At 40.7% G+C, this 23,627-nt stretch overlaps 1 protein-coding gene across 1 annotated transcript; it reads right to left on the bottom strand.

Annotated features, from left to right (window-relative positions):
- Window positions 1-3,062: 3,062 nt before the first annotated feature.
- Window positions 3,063-23,261, bottom strand: cds2 (CDP-diacylglycerol synthase (phosphatidate cytidylyltransferase) 2). The gene is made up of 13 exons (XM_085367856.1): window positions 23,083-23,261; window positions 14,307-14,449; window positions 13,192-13,288; window positions 12,379-12,476; window positions 11,763-11,902; window positions 10,368-10,426; window positions 9,201-9,283; window positions 9,000-9,087; window positions 8,760-8,828; window positions 7,789-7,941; window positions 7,397-7,516; window positions 7,043-7,146; window positions 3,063-3,689 (listed from the first exon to the last, which is right to left on the bottom strand). Exons 1-13 carry the CDS (start codon window positions 23,152-23,154, stop codon window positions 3,551-3,553), a joined length of 1,365 nt encoding a protein of 454 aa, XP_085223982.1. The 5' UTR covers window positions 23,155-23,261; the 3' UTR covers window positions 3,063-3,550.
- Window positions 23,262-23,627: the final 366 nt, after the last annotated feature.

The following is a 23,627-nucleotide window of genomic DNA, read 5'->3' as shown; positions in this document are numbered from 1 at the left end:
CTCACTTGTTTAATGATGGAGTAACTATTACACAGCTGGGTGTAAGGAAGTCAACTAAATGCAACTAAATGGGGAAGAAGCCCAAGAAGGAAGAAACCAGTCACGCAGTAACCACTTTTTTTTTTTTTTTTTTAAATACCTTTTAATTTTCTCTGAAACAAGACAAAGCACATTTCCGCATCAAAAAGAGTACAGCTTTTCTCTAGACAATGTACAACGCAACACAAACCATTGCACATTTGAATAATTATATAGTGAAATCATATAGCTGTATAATAACTTCAAACCACAAAATATAACACAAGGCAGGAGGGGAGTCTACACAGCATGTGGGACAGACACATCTCTCCCATACATTCCTTTTTTTTTTTAATTTCAAAGAGACTCCTGACTGAGCAGGATGCAAAAAAGCAAAGTGGCACTGTCTTGATAAAAGTAGCACAGAGGCGTATCCAACTGTAGGTGCCCGAAAACAGGGGAAGAAGGAAAAAAAACAACAACAAAAATCAGGTTTCTCTCTGAAAGTGGCATGATTATCTCTTAAAAATGACCTGCTTGTGAGCAAATCTCAACTTCAGGGGTTACTGGAATGTATCAAGCAGCAGTCAGAAAGGGTCAAACCCATCCACCCAGCACAGGAGCTCCAGCTCTCTCTAGTGGCCGTCTGCAACACCAGGCAGTGAAATGGCAGTACAGAGCTGCAGGCTTAAAAACTGTCGAAGGACAACGAGACAGTGAGGCTCAAAAAAACAAACAAAAAAACCCAACAAAAATCACAAGATATCTATTTCTGCTGAGACACTAGCTACCTGGAACCTACTAGAATGAGTTTCCACACTGATTCAAGTCACACTCCACGCAGAAGTGAACATACAATGGCTATCAGGGAAAAGGTTAAATAAAAACACCCAAATGTACTAATAAAGCCACAGCAAGAAAACACCTTTCTGTCATCTCTGCACTTTTTCCTATATGGCAATAATAATAATAATACTTTCAATATTACTCTAAGAAAAATACTAAAGAACACTCAAAATAGTCTTCCTAAACAGCCTCTTAATAAATGTATAATATAGTAACTTTCAAAACGGTTTGCTTAAATAAAACATCTTCAGAAAGACGGAGTAGCTGGATGCAGCACAGAAATCATGAATGGAATGACACAACACAAAGCCATGCCTGGGTTTACACAACGGCTCCTATGGGAAAAAAGGGGGACCCTTTTATAAATTGATTGCCGCAATCTAGATCTGGGTAGCAATAAAGTGCATTGCTTAAAAATATAACTTTTTCTTGGGGGAGGGGGAGGGGGGGGGGGGGGGGGGGGGTATCAGTTCAGAGGAAATTTAAGGTGAAATAAAGCAGTCGTTTACTGTATCAGCTGATTTGTATGGCTAGCATAGAGACATGCTGTCACACAGACAACATAAATATATATTTATATATAAATAATATAAATAGTATGCGTTTCTTACTCTCCATGATCATATCCCTGCTACACTGACTACTGCATGAATGTTCATATTGCTGTTTTGTCCTATGAGTAGACATGAAACAAAACAATGAATGTGTGCAAACACCATCCAAGTCTTTTGTCTACAAGGCTTCTCACCTGAACAATCACCGGTAATCTGAGTGGATTAATTTTCCATCTGTCTGTGAACTTTAATAACCCAGCACAGTGGAAGAAAAAGTGGAAAAGACGAGGATGAAACAGCCAGACAATTCCCACAAATGCATCTTAGCAGCGTATCGCTGACTCAAAGGCCCACTTTATTCCACCAAAATCTGTCTGCAGATTATGAAATGATCAAGAGCATGAGTCCGTGTGTGGCAGGTTTAATAAAAACAATGTGGTGGTCCTTAAACATCCCCAGATTGTGTGTGAAATCAGAAAAGAAGCCAGCTTTAATGAAGTCCCAGCTTTTATATTTTATCGTTAAATCCAATACACACACACACTTACTTGAAAGTGGCAAAAATAAAAAATTTTTTAAAAAAGCCGCCACTGGAAAAGGGAATGAACTGCAATACGTACACAATAACGGATTGTATTGGCCAAAGTTTCACCCAATGAGACGGCAACAGGCCACAAATAAATCAAGTTGATCAGTCAGTATCGATATGCCGTTTGTGCTGCGCTCAAGCGGTGAAAAACAGTGACATCACAGCACGCACAAGCAGCTGGTGGCAGTGTAGAAACCCTAACTGTGGCACTGTTACACATTCCAGCTGTCAGAGGGAGTAGCCATAATGCAACGATCCCTCTGTACCTTACAGTCAACAAGCAACAGACCACAAAAATAAAAACAAACAAACAAACATGTAAAACAAACGTAGCCAGCTCTATTTGTGACATCATTTCTGCTGAACAGCAACAAGATGATAATGTAGCTTTTATGCTCCGTAAACACAAAACCACCAATAGTTGAACTCAAAGACTTGATGGACCTAAAGTGGACCTGTCCTCCCTCCCTCACTCACATACATACATTAATAACCATGGCTAACCTTTCAAACATGAGGTCAGTGCATGTGCAATCTCTGGGAGTTGTCTGGCTTTAGAAAGCTTCCCCCCCATTCTTGGCTCAGTGTGATATAAAGTCTGTTTATGCGCAGCAGCCAATCAGAACAAAGTTTAAAAAGGAAGGAAGCTGAAACAACTCGTTTCCGAAGATGAACTGAGGAGCTGCAGCAAGGCCTGGGGTAGGATATATAAGGAATTGTGAATCACATAAAGCTACCATCCAAGAGCTGGAACAAAGCATTAGAGGTCCCCTTCAAGTCTAATTTAGTCATTCACCTTTGATTTCGGCACAATAACGTCTTAAAGATTTGGCCAAGCATGAGAGGCTTTGATGAATGGCAGAAAAAAACAAAGACAAAAAATGTACATGGCAGATGGCGATGGTGAATTTAGCCTGACTTTAAAAAAAAGAAAGAAAGAAAGAAAAAAAGACAACATTAAGATATAATAGAACCATACCAAATATAAAAACATCTATTTATAAATAGAAAAACTCACAATAAAGAAAATTACCCTTAAATTAGAGGGAGGGTGCAGTAGAGTAAGAATACAGTGAGTAACAGCGCTGAGAGCAGTGCATTGAAATAATAAAAAAAGAACAATAAAATATCGACACACATTAATAATAAGGTATATATAGAGGATATTGTGTGTACAGGTAGAAATGTACAGCAAACCAACATTTTGTTTAACAGTGTAACTAGATAGAGGTTGATGGTAATGGAAATGTGTAAAAGTACAGTAATTCACAAACTCAACCTGAAAACACTGGTGTCAGAAACATGATTCACAGACTGTAGGAACACAGACAAGCATGACTCCCACACCCACATGAAATGGAATGACCCAAGGCTGTCGATTTTGTGGTTTTCGGTTTGTTTTTCTTGGATGTGTTCTCGCTCACGCAAAAGCACTGAGTCTTCCCAGAGCTCCAGGGGTGCGCGGGGCTCCCTGGGTGCCGCTGCCCTCCTTTCCCGTCTCTCCCCTCCTCTTAGGGCGAGCAAGCTGTGGTTGTTGGCAGCTCTAAGCTGCGGCGGCCTCCTCCAGCGCTGGCAGCAGGCCTTTCTCGGTCAGGTGAGCCTTCAGGGAATTGAAGATGTAGAGCTGCTGATCTGGACGGAGGGCCAAGAGCTGCTGGATCACCTTGGTGGGGTTAGGGCCCCTGAAAGAAGGTGGAGAAATGCTTAGGCACAAATGTACTTAAAGTTTTATCCAGAAACCACTGCCTTTAAAAATAATTTCTAAGAAAAAAAAAGGTGGGGACACAACTTATAAGACTTATTTTAAATGCAGTACAGAGTGCGGACAGAAAAGCAGGTTTGGTGTAGGGAGGGAGTGGGTTGACTCAAAGCCTGGCCTCTGCAGTGTACTTTGGCTTATGGGTCATCTGCTCAACCAGTGGAAATACAGTGAGTTGGTTGATTAGTAACATGTTGATTCGAGACACGATGAGTCTTTCAGAAACTTGCAAAGAAACCACTAAACATACAATTATAGACCAACTAGCATATGACACTTATCTTTTATCAAGTATGACTTTTTTAAATTGTTCTGCAAAGATATTAAGGTTAACAGACAAATGAAAAAGTGTACATTTAAAGTAGTGATCACCCAATTTTTCTTTACCATGTTTATATGTAACAGGAGACTTATTCTATTCTGTACATACAGTAACAGGATATAAACAGTACAGTATGAAAACTGCACAGACCTATTGATTCATGTCAGGTGATGCAATGTGTTATGATCCATGCTCACTGTGTGATTTTTGGTTTGCCTCAGGATTTGTGTGGGTGTATGTGCAGAGAGTGCAGGGATGGAGTCTGCTGATTGGTTCAAGTCTCTGAACTGGACGCCATGATGGACACGACCACCTTAGAGTGTTTTCACACCTGTAGTTCTTTCTTTCTTTTTGTAAACTTGTCGTTTATTTTTTTCTTTTATTGTCTAGTTTGTTTTCACACAGAAAAATTTAACTGTGTTTAGCGAACCAAAACGTGTCCTACGAATCAGCTGAAAATGTTCAGTCTGCTCATAGGTCAGGTGTCTGGGGCAGGAGAAACAAAAGTAAATACAGCAAGAGGGTAGGGCTGTTCGAGATAACGATATGACAATATAAAAACGTCTATGTTTCATTTCACGCTATCGTTTGTTTCGTGGTGTCGCAAAATAAACTGTTTACAGCAATATTTTCTCATCGTTTTGATGGTCACTGTAGTGGCTATATTAATTTATTAAAGTTCTCTCTTTCTCTTATATTTAATATAACCACACTAAGGATGGACAAGCGCCTGTTTTTATGTGTTGTCAATAGCAACAACGACAGTAAAACCATCGCGTGTCCGCTTGTTTATTTTCCACATTAACCTTTCACAATAAAGCTCAAGATCCTGTTGAGACTTTTCAAAATAAACAGAATCACATGAAAAAGTATGCACTGAGAACTGAGAATCAGTGGCATTTAAAAGTTGAGCCTGAGGCTTTGAAAACTTCCGTATCTGTCATGCAAATAGTTTTACTAAATACTGATTATACACTGTAAATTAGAGCTGGGCGATAGAACGATAACGATATGTATCGCGATATAACTTTTACTCGATAGAGAAATTAAGCTATCGCGATAGACCTCGCCGCTCTTGTCCTCTTAAAAAAATAAAAAATTAAAAAATAAAAAATAAAAAAGGTCAGCCAATCCAAACTAAGTAGCGCAGAGCCGAACCAATCACAGCCGCAGCGTCACGTCGCGTGACTTGTTACGTACAGCACAAGTGCCAAGCCGCACGTGTGTTTGTTTGGGAAGCAGCCAGCGGGTAATGGAGCCAGCGCGTAATGGAGGAAATGAGTGTGCCGACTAGAAAAATCAACCGAGCGTGACCGAAGAGAAAACAGATGATGGTTCCAATGCCGGAGAGATTGTCGAACGGAAGAGCCATAGAAGTTCCGTAGTGTGAAGGTATTTCGGCTATTTCAAGTCTGACAAAAAACAGAGTAGCGTGCACTGTAAATTGTGCCGAAAGCAAGTCTGGAAATACAATAAACTGGTGCATGCGTCACACTGTGCGCCACGTTATTGTTTCGGTGAAATGAATTTCTACAATACTGTTAATTCTACTCTCTGCAGTGTTTAAATGCTTACATATACACACAGTTACTGTCCGTCCACACACACGACTCTGTTCTGCTTCTATGCCGCAGCTTTGTTTACTTTTTCCCACCGAGGCTTCTAGACTTCTGATTGGCCAACATTTCTGCACGGTTAGGAATCTAGCTCCACCTGCTGCTTTGGCATGTTCCTAGCAGCGTTTTTCTTCATTTCTGCCTTTATGTGTGGACGGGATTATTTTTTTAAAACGAAAACGGAAAATCTCCGTTTTCAAAAATACCCGTGTACGTGTGGACGTAGCCTCAGTCTCTGACTGGAAGCGCTAATTCGTCATTCGGCTTTTGTCAGACTAAAGTAACTGTTAAAACTGTTTGAAAAGCTAAGCTATACAACAAGGAGAGACTGAGAATTTCCTTTTAGTTCTCAGTTTATTTGATATTGACAAAAGTTAGTCAGTTTTGTCTGTTCTTCTGTAAAACAAACTAAGATTTATTTTTAGAATTAATATTTTGTTTCTAAGTGGAATTGACAATTTAGTAGTCTGTTTCGTTTGTTCTATTTTGAAACTTAAACGCTTTAGCGGCTGCCTTTTGTGTAGTTTGCAATATTTGCCTTTATTTATCTGAAAAAGTCTCATGTTCCTTAAGTACATCTACCCTGTTGAACTTATTATGGGAAATAAATATTTAAATAAAAACAAGCTGCTGATTATTTCACATTTTACTTGTGAGCAACGGCACATTTAAATCTTACAAATATAGTTATTTGGCTTATATCGTGATAGATATCGTTATCGCCTGAAATTAAAAAAACATATCGTGATATGAAAAAATCTCATATCGCCCAGCTCTACTGTAAATACTGAGCACCTTATTGGAGATTAGTAGGAGTGAGAAGCGCTTCGTGTGAATGCGTTTGTCTTGTATTTTTAAAAGCTAAGAGTAGCAAGTTATTGTTTGCTGTTAAACATAGAGAGCTAACTGCACAGTACTGCTAAATAAGCCCACCTTAACTAATGTTAGCAGTCACTAAGACCACTGATTCTCCTCATATCACAGATAAATTCATCATTTCTCCTGATCTTCTGTTCCTGGTCTACTTATTAGCCCAATAGGCTATTAAATGTAAGGCTGTGGTCCATGTCTGCAACGTTCACCATATCCACAAAAGTTGAAACTGACAAATCAAGATTTGCAATTTCTCCTGGATGTGCCTTATTCAACCTCACTTCACAGAAACCATCCCTTCAGTCTGTGCAGACGGTGAACATTAGCTTACACTGAACTACTAGGTTTTATTACAAGCTTTAACGCTGCTTAAGCAACATAAAGAGCATGTAAAGGACAAAGACTGACAACAAGCAAGATGAAATACATTATATTATATTTTAAACTTCATAAATATATGCTTACCTAATGAAGCTAGCAATGTAGACATTAACAAATGTGGCCATGAGGTACTGGCAGTCAAATCTGTCCATAATGCCTCCGTGACCTGGGATGGTGTTTGCAAAATCCTGAAAGATGACATACAAGCTTAAAGCTACAAAAGACATGACATTCTGTGCGTGTGTGCGTTTTTAAAAGCCTTGCTTATATGCTCTGTATCTCTTTCAGAGCCTACTCCGTGGTAGGTTCTTTCTCTTTTCCAAAAATGGCCCAGAACAAAGTGTCACAATGGCTTAAGAAACACAAACACTGCTTGATAATCATAGGCCACATCCAACTTATGTGTGGTGAATAGTTTCTGTTGGTCCACATCCATACCTTGATTTTGAAAGCTCTCTTGAAGCCGCTAGCAAAGAAGCCACCAAAGGGTCCCACGATGGAGGCAAAGGAGGAGAGGGCAATGCTGTGGATCTGGAATGGATACAGGCGCACTGTGGTCTGTGGAAACATAGGACACGTTACATCCAATCTTGTTGAAACTCACAACTTGGGCCTGACAGTTTTAATAAGATATTGCCTTGTGTTTGCTCTGGGTGGGTATAAAACTTTGTATACTGTGTTTCAAGCTGTAACAGGCTGTAAGGTTTCCTTTAGCGCTGTTCAATAAAATTCTACAAGCTCTGCATACTTTTAATGTGTTGGTGAGAGGACTGTAAGAAGCCTAAATACTGGCACAGGATGAACCGCAACAAATAGCCACTGAATCTTACCCATCCGGTGACAGACTCCAGCATACTGGGGAGGAAGTAGTCCTGGAGCTGAAACAGCTCTGATGGCTCACAATCCACCTGGAAGCTGTTGGAGTCGTTGTTGAACTCCACCGGACACACAAAGTAGCGATAGCCAGCCATGACGTAGGAGAGCTGTGAAGAGAGCAAAGTTATGCTTCAATCGTGTCACTTGTCACCAACTAACTGGACAGAGATCAGAACTGACTGCTTTCCTGTGTTCTCGGCCCAGCCAGTCAGCCTTCCCACATGACCAATTACAAAGGAGTTTGTGCATGCATGTGCACAGTGCCGGCACCAGTAACGCATTAATGTGTCATTAGTATGGAAACTAGACGCTGTGACTGGAGACAACAACAGCTACAGCAAACCCAGTATAAAACTACACTTAATACACCCTCACCCAGCTGAACATGGGCATTTTAAAAAAGCTACCAAAGCCAAAGAGGCTAAAGCTAAAGATATCCAGAGCTCAGAGCAATCAACCTCAGCGTGAGTCTCAGCCACAAACATTTGTGATGAGTGCATGTTTAACTAAGTTGAGACAAACACATTGTGTTTGAAATGATTTGCTTCAGAGCTCATTACGCCCCGGAAATATGACACATACAGAAACTGAAGTGATGAACAATGATCCCCTCGAGGCCTACAGGTAAACGATGGGGTGGCAGCAGGGTTAGAACCGCAGACACCCACACAAGGAAGCAGTCGCAATGATGTTAGAGTGAGAGCTGAGAAGATGCAGCTTAAACAGGCATCTAAATCAGGAAGGTGCGGCTGGTATATGACATGAGGAGAGTGAGTTTTTCTGCCCTACACAGCTGATTTTACTCCATTTAACCATAATTCATTGTGAGATAAATACCACTTTGCATATTCAAGCAGCTCCTACAGAATGCTACACCGCTAAGAGCTAAAAGGAAAAAAATAAATAAATAAAATTCACATCCTACCATGATTCCAAAAACTATGGTGGAGAAGAATCCACCGATGAAGCCCTCCCAAGTCTTCTTAGGCGACAGCTGCAACAGCCAGTATCAAAGAAATCATACACCACCATACAGAGCACAACAGCCTTTAGGTGATTTGCTACATGCATCAATAATTCACATTAAAAATTTTATTAAAAACATTAAACATTTATGTATTTGCATTCCATGTTTAAGCAGCTTCAAACGTTCAAAATAACCAACCTTGATAAGAGGGGTTCGCCCAAAGAAGAAACCAAACATGTAGGCCATGATGTCATTACAGATCACACAAGAAATGGGCACAATGAACCTGATCACACAAAGAACAGTTTACATGGCAGGTGTATGGATATTTGCATTAAGGTGCAAAATAACTGAATTTTAATTAGATTTAGAGAATTGGATAAGGAGCCTTTAACGTACCAGATCATTCCCTCAAACAGGTTGTGAATGATGAGGTGAGACTGGGTCACAACAATCAGGAGAGTCACATGGGTCCAACCAAACTGTGCAGACGGGCACAAGATCAATGACGTGTAGTTAAATTCATACATTTTTGGACAATGACACAGGCTCTGTAAATTTTGTTTATAATCAGTGTCACGCAGAAGAGTTTTATCTGTATTGATTGTTTAACTAGCGTTTCTCACTTGTTAGTCTATAAGAGCATAACAGGGTACAAATATTTGTTATGTTTTAACCTTGTTGTGAAGCACTTTGTTTTAAATGTGCTATATAAATACAGTTGTATTGTATTGTATTAGTACCTGCTGGTCATGTTTTAGATGGTTTTTACAAGCCTTTGTGTTACCAAAAAAAAAAACAAAAAAAAAAACTGTTACTGTGTTTCCATTCGGGTGTTTTTCTTAAGACCACTAGTGTTTCAACATAAACCTGCCCCACTGTAAACACACAGCTGTAAACACACAGCTGTATCCTTTTACTTTGGTACATCGACAACATTATTTCAACTATGGCTGCCCGTCCCTGAGCCTGGTTCTTCTTTCTGGTTCTTCCTGTTAAAAGGGAGTTTTTCCTTCCCACTGTCACCAAAAAAAGACTGTTGGATTTTCCTCTGTATGTATTATTGGAGGGTCTACCTTACAATATAGAGCGCCTTGAGGCGACTGTTGTTGTGGTAAAACTGAACTGAATTGAACTGTGACAAAGACGTATTCAAGATATATGTTGCACTGACTGTTGAGGAAGCCTTTTTTTTTTTTAACATAATTCAATATTTTTATTGATTCAACTGTAACTACAGCTATTCTTTCATTAGCTTAGATTAAGCAGGTCTGGAGATGATTCTACATGTTGGATTTGGCCTCCACAAAATGGAGGTCAAAGTTGCTCTCAATGCAAAGGAAACAACATTTCATAACCTGCCAACAGTAAAACAAATCTGACAGAAATAGCAGGCACATTAGGTATGGCCAAATCAAAGTGGAATGTACTAGTGGGGGGGTTTTTCTGCAGGATCCGTCTCTGACCCAATTTCCCTTTTACTTGAGGGTTTATATTTTAGCTAGCCTCATGAATAAGCCAGTAGCCTTGAGGCAGGATGCACGGAGTATGCAGGGCAGCACTTACCATGTAAAACTGAAGGCGGTAATGTTTCTTCACCAAACTCAGCACAAACATACAGAAACCTGCAACAACAGGACGACTTATTAAGACACACAGACCAACAGCATCTGTAAAGAGGAGGAAACCTCCTTAAGGTCATCTTTGGTCAAACTGATTCAATCTAGCTTGACTTATTTCACAGCATGCCTACTTTAGGATGCAGTGAATATTTTTCTTTTACGTGACTGAGGAAACGAGAGGATGTTGTAAAGCAAAGAATATCTGAGAAAATGTGGCCTGAACGGAAGTTGACTCAGACATACTGACGCTGTTGGTTTCCTGGACTCTTCAGACTGACAGTAAAGCATCTTCAAGCAAGACATTAAGATGTACAGGATGACAAAACTCTGCATTAAATGTCACTTCAAATCACGAGCTTCAGAGCATTTGTGCTCAAAGTCATAACGGGCCATTCAATTGCACCTCAAATCTAGTAGGTAAGACAGTCTGGGTGCTTCCTTCCTCCCCACATCCTGTTTGGCATCAGCAAGAAGCTATAGTAGTAATGTATTACTAACTGACAAAGAAGTACAGGAAGTGGAACATCTAAAGTTAGCATAGTAACTGAAACAATAAGCTTTGAACTAACCAACATATAAAACCTTGAGACTCATTTTTCCATCAAAGCATGCCTGTGTGCTTCCACCAATCAGTCAAGTCCTAGTTTACATCACTTGAAACTCAAATAACATAACTGAATAATATGATATGTATTAATATATAAATTCACTGGTTATAACCAAAAATACCAAATTTGAAGAAACAACCTTGAGAGATATCTGAAATAGAATTACAACACACACACACACACACACACACACACACACGATGTAGCATTCTAAATATGTACACAGCTTATTGCAACTCAGATTCCTCTTTCATCTCTAATGTATTTATCAAATGCAGTATTCATAACTGTTTTTATTCTATTTTTAAAATGAGCATTTTTTTCTATTTATATATGTGGGTTTTTCTGTTCGGCATCTGTTGGTGATAGTAAAGGAACAATTTCATTGTACAGGGAAACATTTTTCTTTACTGTGCATACAACAATAAAACTTTGAACAGTTGAATGACTCATGGAAATATTACTGATTGTAAATGTATTTTGTTGAGTCAGACTGACCAATCACTGACATCTCTTAAAAGAAATTTGACACTTCTGGTTGCTATGACAATGTAAACTGCATCTAATGTCTGTTTATTGATTGTGCACTTATCTCATGTTCAGCAGTTTGTTTTAGTGTAATAAACATTTATTATAAGTCATTACTGAATAACTTGGAAGAATGTTTGTTGTGGGCAGCTGGCATGATGACGTTAACACAGAATCTACAGCAGGACTTTGTGTCTTTCTACCTGTGAGGTAGAGCGCGAAGGAGATGAAGCGGTGGTATTTGCTGAGGATGCGAAGGGGTTCCTCCCTCTGAACCAGTGTGAAGAAATAATCTGTCACGGTCTCACCATAGAAGAAGTAGTTCACACACAGCAGGAAGTACCTGTAATTCAAAGGGTTAGAGTAAATGTACGCAGCTGATGGTGTTGTCACAGCAGCTAATCAGACTCTGAATTCAATATGCCAGCGGGGGGAAAAACACAAATACAAATAAATCAACAAGGCTGACTAACTTCTCTTCATGAAAACTGCAGACAGCTAAAAGTTTACACCTGTACATGGAGAACAGTGTTCCAAGGAGTTTGAGTTTCCTGGCATAGTGAATATCAGGATTACACTACACTATAAACCACTACTGCTACAAATCAAACAGCACTGATGATTCATTGTAATTCTGCTATAATATATAATCTTTAAGATACTGCTAATTTAAAATGGGTTGATAACAAACCTCAGGACATCTGTAACAAAGTAAAAACATGAGACAATACAATAAGAAAGAAGCCAACATGGACATTTGCTTTTAATATCCCATTCTTTGTCTTGCCAAGTGAACACTGTGTGTGTCTGTGTCCTCACCAGCTCAATGTCCTGAACCACGGCAGGTCGTAGGAGTGGTACACACTGTAACCAATGGTAATGATTTCCTGGAAGCATTTTATCTGGACACAGAGGACCTGCGTAGATAAAACACTGTGTCAGCAGCACAAAGGCAAAATATTGATAGGACAAACCAGAACGGGCTTTTGGGGTGACAGAAAACATGGCAAGATCAGTCAAAGTACAGTAGAAGATACCGGTTACTTTATCTGACAGAAATGGATGAATATTCCACAGTCCAATAGTCTGAATGTATTGATGAGCAACACTGTGGATCACACTTGTGTAAATAAGACCACAATAAACAAAACTAGTTAATAAAGATCATTATTACAACACTGCTGATTCTCCACTGGCTCTGTTAAACCTCTTTGCAGGGCACCAAATACTCCTCTGTGCAGGAAAAACCCTGAGCACAACTCAGTGTGTGTGAGACACAGTATGGTGTCCTACTGACACAAAATGGCTGACAGGCCTATTTTCAGGGTATTCCCTGATGACGGAGCCAACTATCCTGCAAATGATTAGAGAAACTGGATCCTCTTTAATCCACAATACTATGATTTTAATTTTCTTTAAAAAATAAACTGACTGCGCTGCTTAGAGTAGCTCTGAACATTAACACGTCTTCTATATATACTCAGTGAGAAAAAGTCTGATTCGTAACACGATTCATCTTAACTGAAATAATTTTGTATCAAAAAGCTTAATTTGTCTCAAATCACAAACGATGGCTCTAAAAGTGGAATGACAAGTCAAGTCAAGCAGGACAAATCAGTAGTTTGTACTCACAATCATCATAAGCACCATGGGGCCCAAGTAGATGATGAAGAAGAAGAAGGAGATCATGGCTAGTGTTAGGATGCCTCGCACCCACCAGTTCTTCCATCTGAAGAAAAGACATAAACATGACACTGGCAAAATGACAATACAAAAAAATTAAAAAAGCAACAAGCGAGTTGTATTTTAAACGTAAGCACAACTGAAAGAGCCTGGGCCAAAACTTTTACTTATATTATGTTATCAAAAAGGCCAAAATCATTCAAATATGTGACGAGGAATTCCTTTGTATGAATCATGACACCTCCACGGTGGCAACGCGGCTTGGCATCCACACGTACCCGGGTATTTTTGAAAACGCAGATTTTTCTATGCGTTTGCACCTTTCGTCCACACGTAAACGGCGTTTTCGGTCACTGAAAACAGAGATTTTTAAAAACTCCTGCCAGGGTGGAGATTTTCAAAAACTCCATTGTTGCATTTACGTTTGGACGAGGAAAACAGAGAAAACGCAGCGTCAAAGGTGTGCGCCTTTTTCACGTCACACGTTATCGTTTCGGTGAAATGGATTTCTACAATAGCGGACTTAGACAATACTGTTAACTTTACTCTCTGCAATGTTTAAATGCTTACATATACAACACAGTTACTGTCCCTCCACACATAGAAGCAGAACTGAGTTCTATGCGCCATCTTTGTTTACTCTTTCCCACCCAGGCTTCTAGACTTTTGATTGGCCAACATTTCTACACGGATAGAAATATATCGCTAACTGTTGCTTTGGCATGTTCCTAGCAGCCTGGACGGGATTTTAAAAAAATAAATTAAAAATTAAAAAAAATTTAAAAATTTAAAAAAACAGAAAATCTCCATTTTCAAAAATACCCGTGTACGTGTGGACGTAGCCTTACATGCAGTCCAGAAAAAACCCGGGGTTCTTGTTTAGGTAGGTGGGTTTAAAATGAGCGCATAGCAACTCACAGTACACAGACAATGGGGGTGTTCGATATCAATAAACAAGACTGAGCGTGTTCCGGCCCTAGGAAGAGGACGCATCTTTACGTTCATAGCTTTAAAACACACTGCAAACAGCTTGCAGTTTATATTTCCTTTGATACTCAGCATACCTTGAAGAGAGTCCAGACAGCGCCTTATTTAAAACCTCAGGGGTGTCGTCAGGAGGGACCGGCACCTCTGGGACACCAGAGTCCACTTTGGACTCACTGTCTGACACCCCCTCTTTTTCTGCCTTCAGTTCATTGTCCGAACCCTGCAAACAGACAAAAACAGAGAAGAAATGGAAGATTTGGCTCTGAAAGGGAAGGAAAACAACTATTCTAATATAACCATAACAGAACATTTAGATATGTGCTGTTTAATCATAGATCACGGATGAACTTAGGAGAGTTTACCTTTTCTCTCTGAGCTATCCAGGAATATGATGCATGTCTGTTTTTTTACATATTTACAGGAGCAATGAGCTGGTGCTGTGATCACGCGATAAAATACCTGGGTAAGTAATCTCTTGGTACTTTTTGCCCAACACTCATATGACACATTTGTGACACATGTGACAAAAAAAAAAAAAAAAAAAAAACCAACACCACCTTTACCCAAAATGGTAACATATGCAACTCTAAAAACTCCCCACCCCACAAACACTTTATTACCATTACTGCATGAAAACCAGGCTGGTTAGAACTAACAGCATGTCAACCTGCACAGATGTTTTCAGTTCTGCCAGTTACTCAGGTTGAGGTGAGGTGGTGGTTGTGAAAACACCACACAATTTCAAAATAACAGTGAAGTGGTTCTTCTCCAACAGTTTCAGTAAAAAAATAAATAAATAAATAAAAAAAACTTTAAAAAAAAAACTGAATAGGTGAGATGTTTGTTGGCTGCTGGCATCTGTAATATTTTCCATCTTCACACAGCACCAATGTATTATAAAACTATCAAAAATAAACAATTTAAAAACAAAAACAGTGATGCTAGGCTACTGCTTTAGGAGAAAAAGAGCCGCATATGTGTGTGTGTGTGTGTGTCTGTGGTGATAGTGGGTGTGTAACAAATGGACGGATGGAATATGGAGAGGATAATGCTTACTATTACATACTTAATGCAAGAATATTAAGAAGTCTTTATAATAAGACCTGTTTTACTTTTTAAGCTGCGTTTCAGTCCCAGTGTGAAACAAATATGTACAAATCATTGCTTGTAACACATTTGCAACACTTTGAGACATATTTCCCTCCATATCGAAAGCATACTTTTTGTATGTTCACGTAAGTATCAGAATGGCAGATTTAGCGCCAGATCCCCCGGCTCCGATGTACAGATACCTCTGGCTAATGCTTAGTGTTAAGATAAGATAAGATAAGATAAGATAAGATAAGATAAGATAAGATAAGATAAGATAAGATAAGATAAGCTTTATTAGTCCCACAGCTGGGAAATGTGTTTCGTTACAGCAAAAGTGCAAAGTTATGTAGCAGAAATTAGAAAACACTGGAATGCAATAAAATAAAATACTATATACAATAGAATAAAATAGAATAATATAAACAATAGTTTGGCTCGTGGCTGGTAACTAGCTTTCTGGTCTGGGTCCATTAGACTCTCTTTCGTCTGCAGTAGCTACCACTATAAACATACTCTTCTTTTTCTCACTCAAACTTCTGCAACAAACTTTGTGCTGCAGATGTTACCGTTTCTCGCTGTAGCGCACACACACACCGCAGAAGCGTAATCCCCTTTCTTTCCCGAGAGAGATGGATGGATGGATACTAAATGTCCGTTAGTGAGTTATTGTGCAAGAGGAGAAATACAAAGCAACAGAGCAATGTTTTCTGAGAAGTGGTTTAGAGCGAACAACAAATTTTGCTCAGGGTGCGTCTGTGTGGAAAAAAAGCAGGAAAAAAAAAAAAAGCATCGGCTTCATCTGAGATGAACATATTATGATTAATGGACTGTCAGTGTACAGTCGTGTGTGGGAGGCTAAACACTGCTCCAAATCATCTCCATCCATATTGTTGATTTCTCAAAACCATCTGTTTGCTAATGAAGGCCTGCCTACAACACTGACTGATCTTTATCCCCCCATAGCGGCAATGCTAAAAAAATATGGATGGTTAGAGCTCCTGTGCCAATAATAGAGAGGGTTTTTTAAGGCAGTTTGTTCTTTCACTTCTCATTCATCCCCTGCTGCCCTCTCTGCTGCTGGTGACCAAATAAGGCTTGGAGTTGACACATCAGATTCACCCAGCAGATGGCTGACGTGGTTTTGTGACGCCCACTTGGTCTCACATTCACAATTTGGCAAATAATCCATACTACAGCTGGATATTTATTAGATTAAAAACAAACAAATAACAATGTGTCTTTAAAAAAAAAAATCTGCCCGTATACTGGACGTTTACATCACCAAATATTATATTAGTCGGGCTCCGGCTTTAATACATAATAATACTTCTTGTTAGGCATGCATCACTCAAATATTGATATCAGTCCAATATGAACTAGCATGATGAGACGTTTGGTTACATGTTGGTGAGATGTTCTATTTAATTCAGTTTCACTTTGTTCTACATTTACTTAGCCACACAGACAAGATATAGATACCTTAGCGTAAAGTCTGCCAAAACAGTGAGGACGAGACATGAACAATATCAGGCTCAAAACACGGATTTGGTAACTTTATAAAAGAAAATGCAGCAAATAAATATATCTTAGAATATAAATTGACTAAATCTGAATGATCAGTTAAATGATAAATGAAAACAGGACCAAAATAAAAAGTATTAAAAATGTATTCAGCGAATTTATCTTCTCTAGTCTAACTTCAGCACTGTGTGATATTTAAAGTCATAACAGTTTCTCCTTTCCTCATCTCAGTCTAAGTGCACCTCATTTTACTGCTCCTCATACAAGTTACAGTAGCAGTGGAGCATCCAGGAGACAAATGAAGTCAAATAATATTAATGGAGTTGGTTGTAACAGGTTATTAGATGCAATAAATACTTATAAGTAACACTGAAGACACACAGACACACAAGTTAGAGAGCAAGAACGACTTATTTGAGCTTTTTACACTAATATGTGATCAAGATGGCGCCGAGTATGGCAGCCTCGTCGCGAGCTCCCCCAAGCAACGGCTTTCTTCTGTGTTTAATTTTACTTTTCCTTTATTTTTTCACGAGCAGCACTTGTCTCCTTGTGTACGACCGACAAACCTTACTGGACATAAAAGACGGTCTTTCTTATAACTTTCCGGAGTTCAAGTTTTGCAACACGGACGCTCCGTTTGCAGACCCCCCATTCATCTCACCTGAGACGCCTTTGTTCTCTGGCCCTGGAGGCCGCAAACGCCGACGCAGAGGGAGAAGATCTGGCGTTCTGGTTCGACTGAGACGGCGCACTTACAGACCACCGTTACCCAGTTTATTACTGGCTAATATGCAGTCTCTGGAGAACAAGCTGTGCGAGCTTCGGGCACGGATCTCATTCCAGCGAGAGATGCGGGACTGCTGCGTGATCTGCCTCACAGAAACCTGGCTATCGGACAAAGTACCGGACTCCGCAATACAACTACCGGGGTTCTCTGTGCACCGCGCGGACAGGTCACAGGATCTTACTGGGAAAAGCAGAGGCGGTGGTGTGTGTTTCATGATCAACAACAGCTGGTGTGATTATGCGAACGTGCACCCGGTCAAATCCTTCTGCTCACCGGACCTGGAGTACCTGATGATTAAGTGCCGGCCATTCTGGCTACCGAGGGAATTTACAGCAGTGATTATTACGGCTGTTTACATTCCCCCACAAGCCGACACTGACCGTGCACTCAGGGAACTGTACAGCGCGATCAGCAGCGAGGAAACCACACACCCAGAGGCAGCGTTTATCACAGCCGGAGACTTTAATAAGGGAAACCTGAAGAAAGTCTCACCCAAACTCCATCAACACATCCTTTTCAACACACGTGGAAACCGGCAACTCGACCACTGTTACACCTCTTTCCGGGATGCGTACAAAGCCCTCCCCCGCGCCCCATTCGGCCAATCAGATCACTGCTCCATCCTGCTCCTGCCCGCCTACAGGCAGAAGCTGAAACAGGAAGCTCCAACCCGGAGGGCGGTGCACTGTTGGACGGACCAATCGGAGTCTGCGCTGCGGGACTGTTTTGATCACGCGGACTGGGAAATGTTTCACGTGGCCGCCAGAGACATTGATGAATACACAGACTCAGTCTGTGGATTTATCAGGAAATGCGTGGAAGATGTCGTCCCATCCAGAACAGTCAAATCCTTCCCAAATCAAAAACCCTGGATTAACGGAGATGTTCGCGCGGCACTGGCGGCACGGAGCACCGCCTTTGCCTCCGCGAACACATCGGACTACAAACACGCACATTACCAACTCCGGAAGACGATCAAAGCAGCCAAACGTGAGTACAGGGACAGGGTGGAGCAACAGTTTGACAACCCTCGGAGTATGTGGCAGGGACTAAACACGATCACAGACTTTAGAGGGAAAACCAGCACACCGCAGACCACGGCCTCTCTGTGTGAGGATCTAAACGTATTCTACGCTAGATTCGACACAGCGAACACCATGAGACCGGACAGTGTGCGCACCGCGGATGACGTCAGTGCGCACACTGTGTCTGAGGAGGATGTGCGGAAGTGCTTCAGGAAGGTGAACGCACGCAAAGCTACTGGTCCGGACGGGATTCCCGGCCGCGTCCTCAGGTCATGCGCGGCTCAGCTGGCTGGAGTGTTCACACACATCTTCAACCTTTCCCTCTCTCTGTCTGTAGTCCCAGCCTGCTTCAAAATGGCCACCATCGTCCCTGTACCCAAATCCTCCACCATCTCCTCATTGAACGACTGGCGACCTGTAGCCCTGACCCCCATCGTAAGCAAATGCTTCGAGAAGCTGGTCAGGGACTTCATCTGCTCTGCACTACCCGACTCACTGGACCCTCTACAGTTTGCATACCGCCACAACAGGTCCACTGATGATGCCATAGCCCTGACACTACACACTGCCCTGTCACACCTGGAGAAGAGAGACACGTATGTGAGGATGCTGTTTGTAGATTACAGCTCAGCATTCAATACCATCGTTCCCTCGAAGCTGGACAGGAAACTGCAGGATCTAGGACTGAGCAGCTCCCTCTGCAGCTGGATCCTTAGCTTCCTGTCTGACAGACGCCAGGTGGTCAGACTGGGCAGCATCACCTCATCCCCCATCACACTGAACACTGGTGCTCCACAGGGGTGTGTACTGAGCCCTCTCCTGTACTCACTCTACACCTACGACTGCACAGCCACTAACAACTCCAACATCATCGTGAAGTTTGCGGACGACACTACAGTGGTGGGTCTTATCACCAACGGTGATGAGACAGCTTACAGGGAGGAGGTCAGCGCCCTGACCCACTGGTGTCAAGACAACCATCTCACCCTCAACGTCGCAAAGACAAAGGAGTTGATAGTGGACTTCCGGAGGTGCAGAGAAGTACACACCCCCATCACCATCAACGGCGCTGCTGTGGAGAGAGTGAGCAGCTTCCGGTTCCTTGGTGTACATCTGGCTGAGGATCTTACGTGGTCAGTACACACAAACAAAACAGTGAAGAAGGCGCAGCAGCGCCTCTTCTTTCTCAGGAGACTGAAAAGATTCGGCATGAGCCCCCGCATCCTCAGGACCTTCTATCACTGTGCCATTGAGAGCATCCTCACTGGATGCATCACCACCTGGTACGGCAACAGCACCGCCTACAACTGCAAAGCTCTCCAGCGAGTAGTGCGGTGCTCTGAACGGATAATTGGAGGTGAGCTTCCCTCCCTCCAAGACATCTACAGGAAGCGGTGCCTGAGGAAAGCGGGGAGGATCATCAAGGACTCCAGTCACCCCAGCCATAAACTGTTCAGACTACTTCCATCAGGAAGGAGGTTCTGCAGCATCCGGTCCCGTACCAGCAGACTGAGAGACAGCTTCTTCCATCAGGCCATCAGACTGCTGAACACGTCATAGACACCTCAGCTTCACTACTGGAACTTTAACATTATGCACTCCACACTGTATATAAATGCCACTTGTTTTGCACATATTCAACTCTGTATATTTTATATATTTTATTATTATTATTATTATTATTATTATTATTATTTATTTATTTTTTTAATTTTTTTTTAACTATTTAATTTGTAAAAATGTGCATACACACACATACCACACACACACACACACGTAGGAAAATATTTAGTATACACATCCAGAAATGCATACACTATTATATATTGTACATATATTTATTAGTTTCAGGTTGGCCATTCTTGTATTTTGCTCGTTTGTGTTGTTGTGTTTGCACATCTCTGTTGCTTGTGGGGCTCGCACACAAGAATTTCACTCGCATGTGCTGTGCCAGTGTGCCTGCACATGTGATGTGACAATAAAAAGTGATTTGATTTGATTTGATTTGATTTAATATCACACCAGTGCTCCTCTAATTTGATATTCTCCATCTGCCCACGCCCCAGGCCAAGGTCTCTGTATCTGAGTTTGGTAAGTAACCCTACTTTTTCTGTTATTCAAACCAACATATTAACACTAAAAACTTGGTTCAAGATAAACAGTTCCTGTGAGCAAGAACTTCAAGTAGAAAAGTTTCTAATAACAAAACGCTGCTCTGTTAAGTTTGCAAGCTTTTTAAGAGAGATTTAATCCAGAGGTTGAGGATCGCATGTTTCTGTTAATGTTGTGAACAAAATAGTGATTCCCTGATTGGCTGCATCATGTTTGTTACAAGTCAGCCAAATATATATTAAAAAACATTGTATGTTTTATAAGACTTAGAAAATTTAATTAAGTTCCCTTCAAATTATATGAAACAGTCACTAGTGTGCACTGCCACCCAGAAGTCAAAACCCAGGAGACGAATGCAGAAGCACACACAAGAATCCACATACACACAGGCCCATTCTCCTTTTCCTGGTTTCTATGGAGACAATATCCGTCATTCAGGATGCTTGAGTTAAAAATAGACGCTCCTTTCACATAAACACTTCTTCCCTTTTATGCTGTCTTGCACATCTGGGTTTGTTTTTTCTTTAATCTCTAACTGATTAGAAAAGGCTGCTTCTGTCAGCCATAAAAGGCCATTTTTATTTGGATCTTATGGTTTTCGTGCAAAGAGGAAAGCGATTCCTTCACAGGGAGGCAGATACAAAAGTGCAGGCTTGTGATCTAGCTTCACCATGCTGGAAAGTAGCCAAAGTAGACAACTGTGATCAAACAGTTTAACTCTACTGACGTCATCAAGACACTGCAGCTATACCATGAGGTTATGTAACCTAATCAAAGACTGAAGCATTCATGCGCTTGTGAACTGAATTTCACTATATTTCAAATTATGCAATCCACCATAAAACTACCTCAACAAAAGTAATTTCATCAGCTAATATAACTGTCTTTAGAGCAACTTTTTCTTTAGTAAATTGCGTGATATTACACAGAGTTACAAATGTTTGTCCACATGTGCGCCTCCACCAAGCTAGACTTTTTCAAATAAACCCTGGTTCTGCTCAGGCAAACTACTGATAAATAGTTAACTGCAAATAATCTGGTTGGGTATTCTGTATTGTCAGTGTCAATTTCTTTTATTTCAGCAGAAGTGGACATAAAATGGATACTTTTGTATCAGAATTGTAGCATTATTATTATTATCGAAAATAATACAAATTATTCACCTGATTGCACAACTGCAAGCTCAAGGTCATGAGGTAGGCTGCTCTTAAACAAGTCATGGCAAAAAAGTAAATAATAAAGAACACGTTAAACCAGTCACAGTGCGCTTCCCTGGAAAATTACATTAGCCTGTGTGGCTCGCTGTGAGGATGTCACTAATGCTTCCACTACTTTCTCCAACTGCTTTCAGCTACTCTCCAATTTTCTGTAATTATCTCGTCCTAGATATCCACACGTCTATCACCACGCCCCTTTCTTCATTCAATGCCACGCATCGTCCATGTTGAACTCATAAATGTTGCTTTTATTTCCCCTCACACTGACTGAAACAGCTTAATAACAGTTTGTTAAGAGAGATTAATTATAATATCGTGCTACCCATCAGTCTACGACGCGAAGCAGTGGTTGTTAATGTAACTACAGCTACTAAACACTTTAGCCTAGCAGGGCTCGCGAACATCATCGCTATCGGTCATATCAAACCAAAATTTACAAATATAAATAAATAAATACACAAACAAAATAAAACGTTTAGCTTAACGCTGCTGCTGAACATTTAGCATCGGTGCTAGCTCATAAAGGGCCAACATGGAGACCTTCATCGCTTATTTACCTCTGTGTGCAACGGCGTATGTGGCTAGCTTGCAGCACGCCTTACAAATCTAAGTTTATTATTTTTGGATTTTCTGGTAGACTTCTTAGCATTCAAGAAAAAGCGTCTTCAAATGTATTTAAAGGGTTTTTGTTGGACAAGACCAGCTGCTATACACATCGGCATAACGTAGGTGAAAAGGGCAGCTCCAGAATCGATGAAATTTTAACTTTTGCATTTGGTTTGCTGTTGTTTTCGCAGCGGACGAACACACAGGAAGACGGTGTGTACCACCAGCCAATCAAGTTTAAAATTTGAGTAGTTTGGCGGATGGTTTGTATAGCGTCTTTCAGATGCTTTTAACAGCTTTTACGTTGTAAGATGTGGTTATAAGAGTAAATTGACGACAGCCTTGTAAAACTTAAACATGCCTTATTATTCATTCTAACATGACCTTTCTTAGTCACACCAGTCACAGTGTAACGGGAATTTCAAATCGCTCGGTGGCTAGTTAGCGTCAGGACCGCTAAATGGCAGGACTGAGTCCAAGCTAACGTTACCTTGTCCTCTGACGGCTGCTGCTGAAACGTAGGGTCGCTGTCTTTGGGTCCACGGTGCCTCAGCTCTGCCATCTTAGCGGGTCGTAACCTGACGACAACAGCGAAGGTCCTGCGGCTCCCACAAACAACCTCTTTGTTTTTTGGAGACTGACACCTCCTCTGCTAAGCTCCTAGCTAAATTTCTGCAAACAACACTTTCCACCCAATTCACGATCATTCACTTCCTGTTTTCAAAATAAAACTCCATATTGACTACCCAACATAATGCTAACATGACATTAAAGAATCTTATTTTAGAATAAATATTAATGGTAATATTACAATTCATGCAACATGTAACTCTTTCGGGATTGCTTCAAGAAACTGACCATTTATTATTCTTTATGTTTCTTTCGTCTTTACTGACAGTCTTTAAAAAATATTAACAATAAGATTATAGGAAATACTTGAAACGTCTCTCAACATGAACTGGTAAACCTCCAGGCTTTATTAACTTGATTTATCCGGAAGTTTCATGTTGTTTCATGTTGCCCAAATATGTAGTG

The sequence above is a fragment of the Diplotaxodon limnothrissa genome, linkage group LG12 (genome assembly GCF_057381915.1).
Source record: "Diplotaxodon limnothrissa isolate DT_005_m linkage group LG12, D_limnothrissa_male_GT1.1, whole genome shotgun sequence".
In the NCBI taxonomy this organism is placed as follows: domain Eukaryota; kingdom Metazoa; phylum Chordata; class Actinopteri; order Cichliformes; family Cichlidae; genus Diplotaxodon; species Diplotaxodon limnothrissa.
Note: the sequence above shows the minus strand (reverse complement) of the source record. Positions and strands in the feature narration are given on the sequence as shown.

What these genes read in the sequence shown, in the direction of transcription:
- cds2 (XM_085367856.1), bottom strand. Translation starts at nt 23,154, where the DNA reads ATGGCAGAGCTGAGGCACCGTGGACCCAAAGACAGCGACCCTACGTTT. An exon ending in CTGTTTGAGGGAATGATCTG is followed by an intron (nt 9,088 to 9,200) that starts GTACGTTAAAGG and finishes TTGTGTGATCAG; the next exon opens with GTTCATTGTGCCCATTTCTT. An exon ending in AGAGAGCTTTCAAAATCAAG is followed by an intron (nt 7,147 to 7,396) that starts GTATGGATGTGG and finishes GTCATCTTTCAG; the next exon opens with GATTTTGCAAACACCATCCC.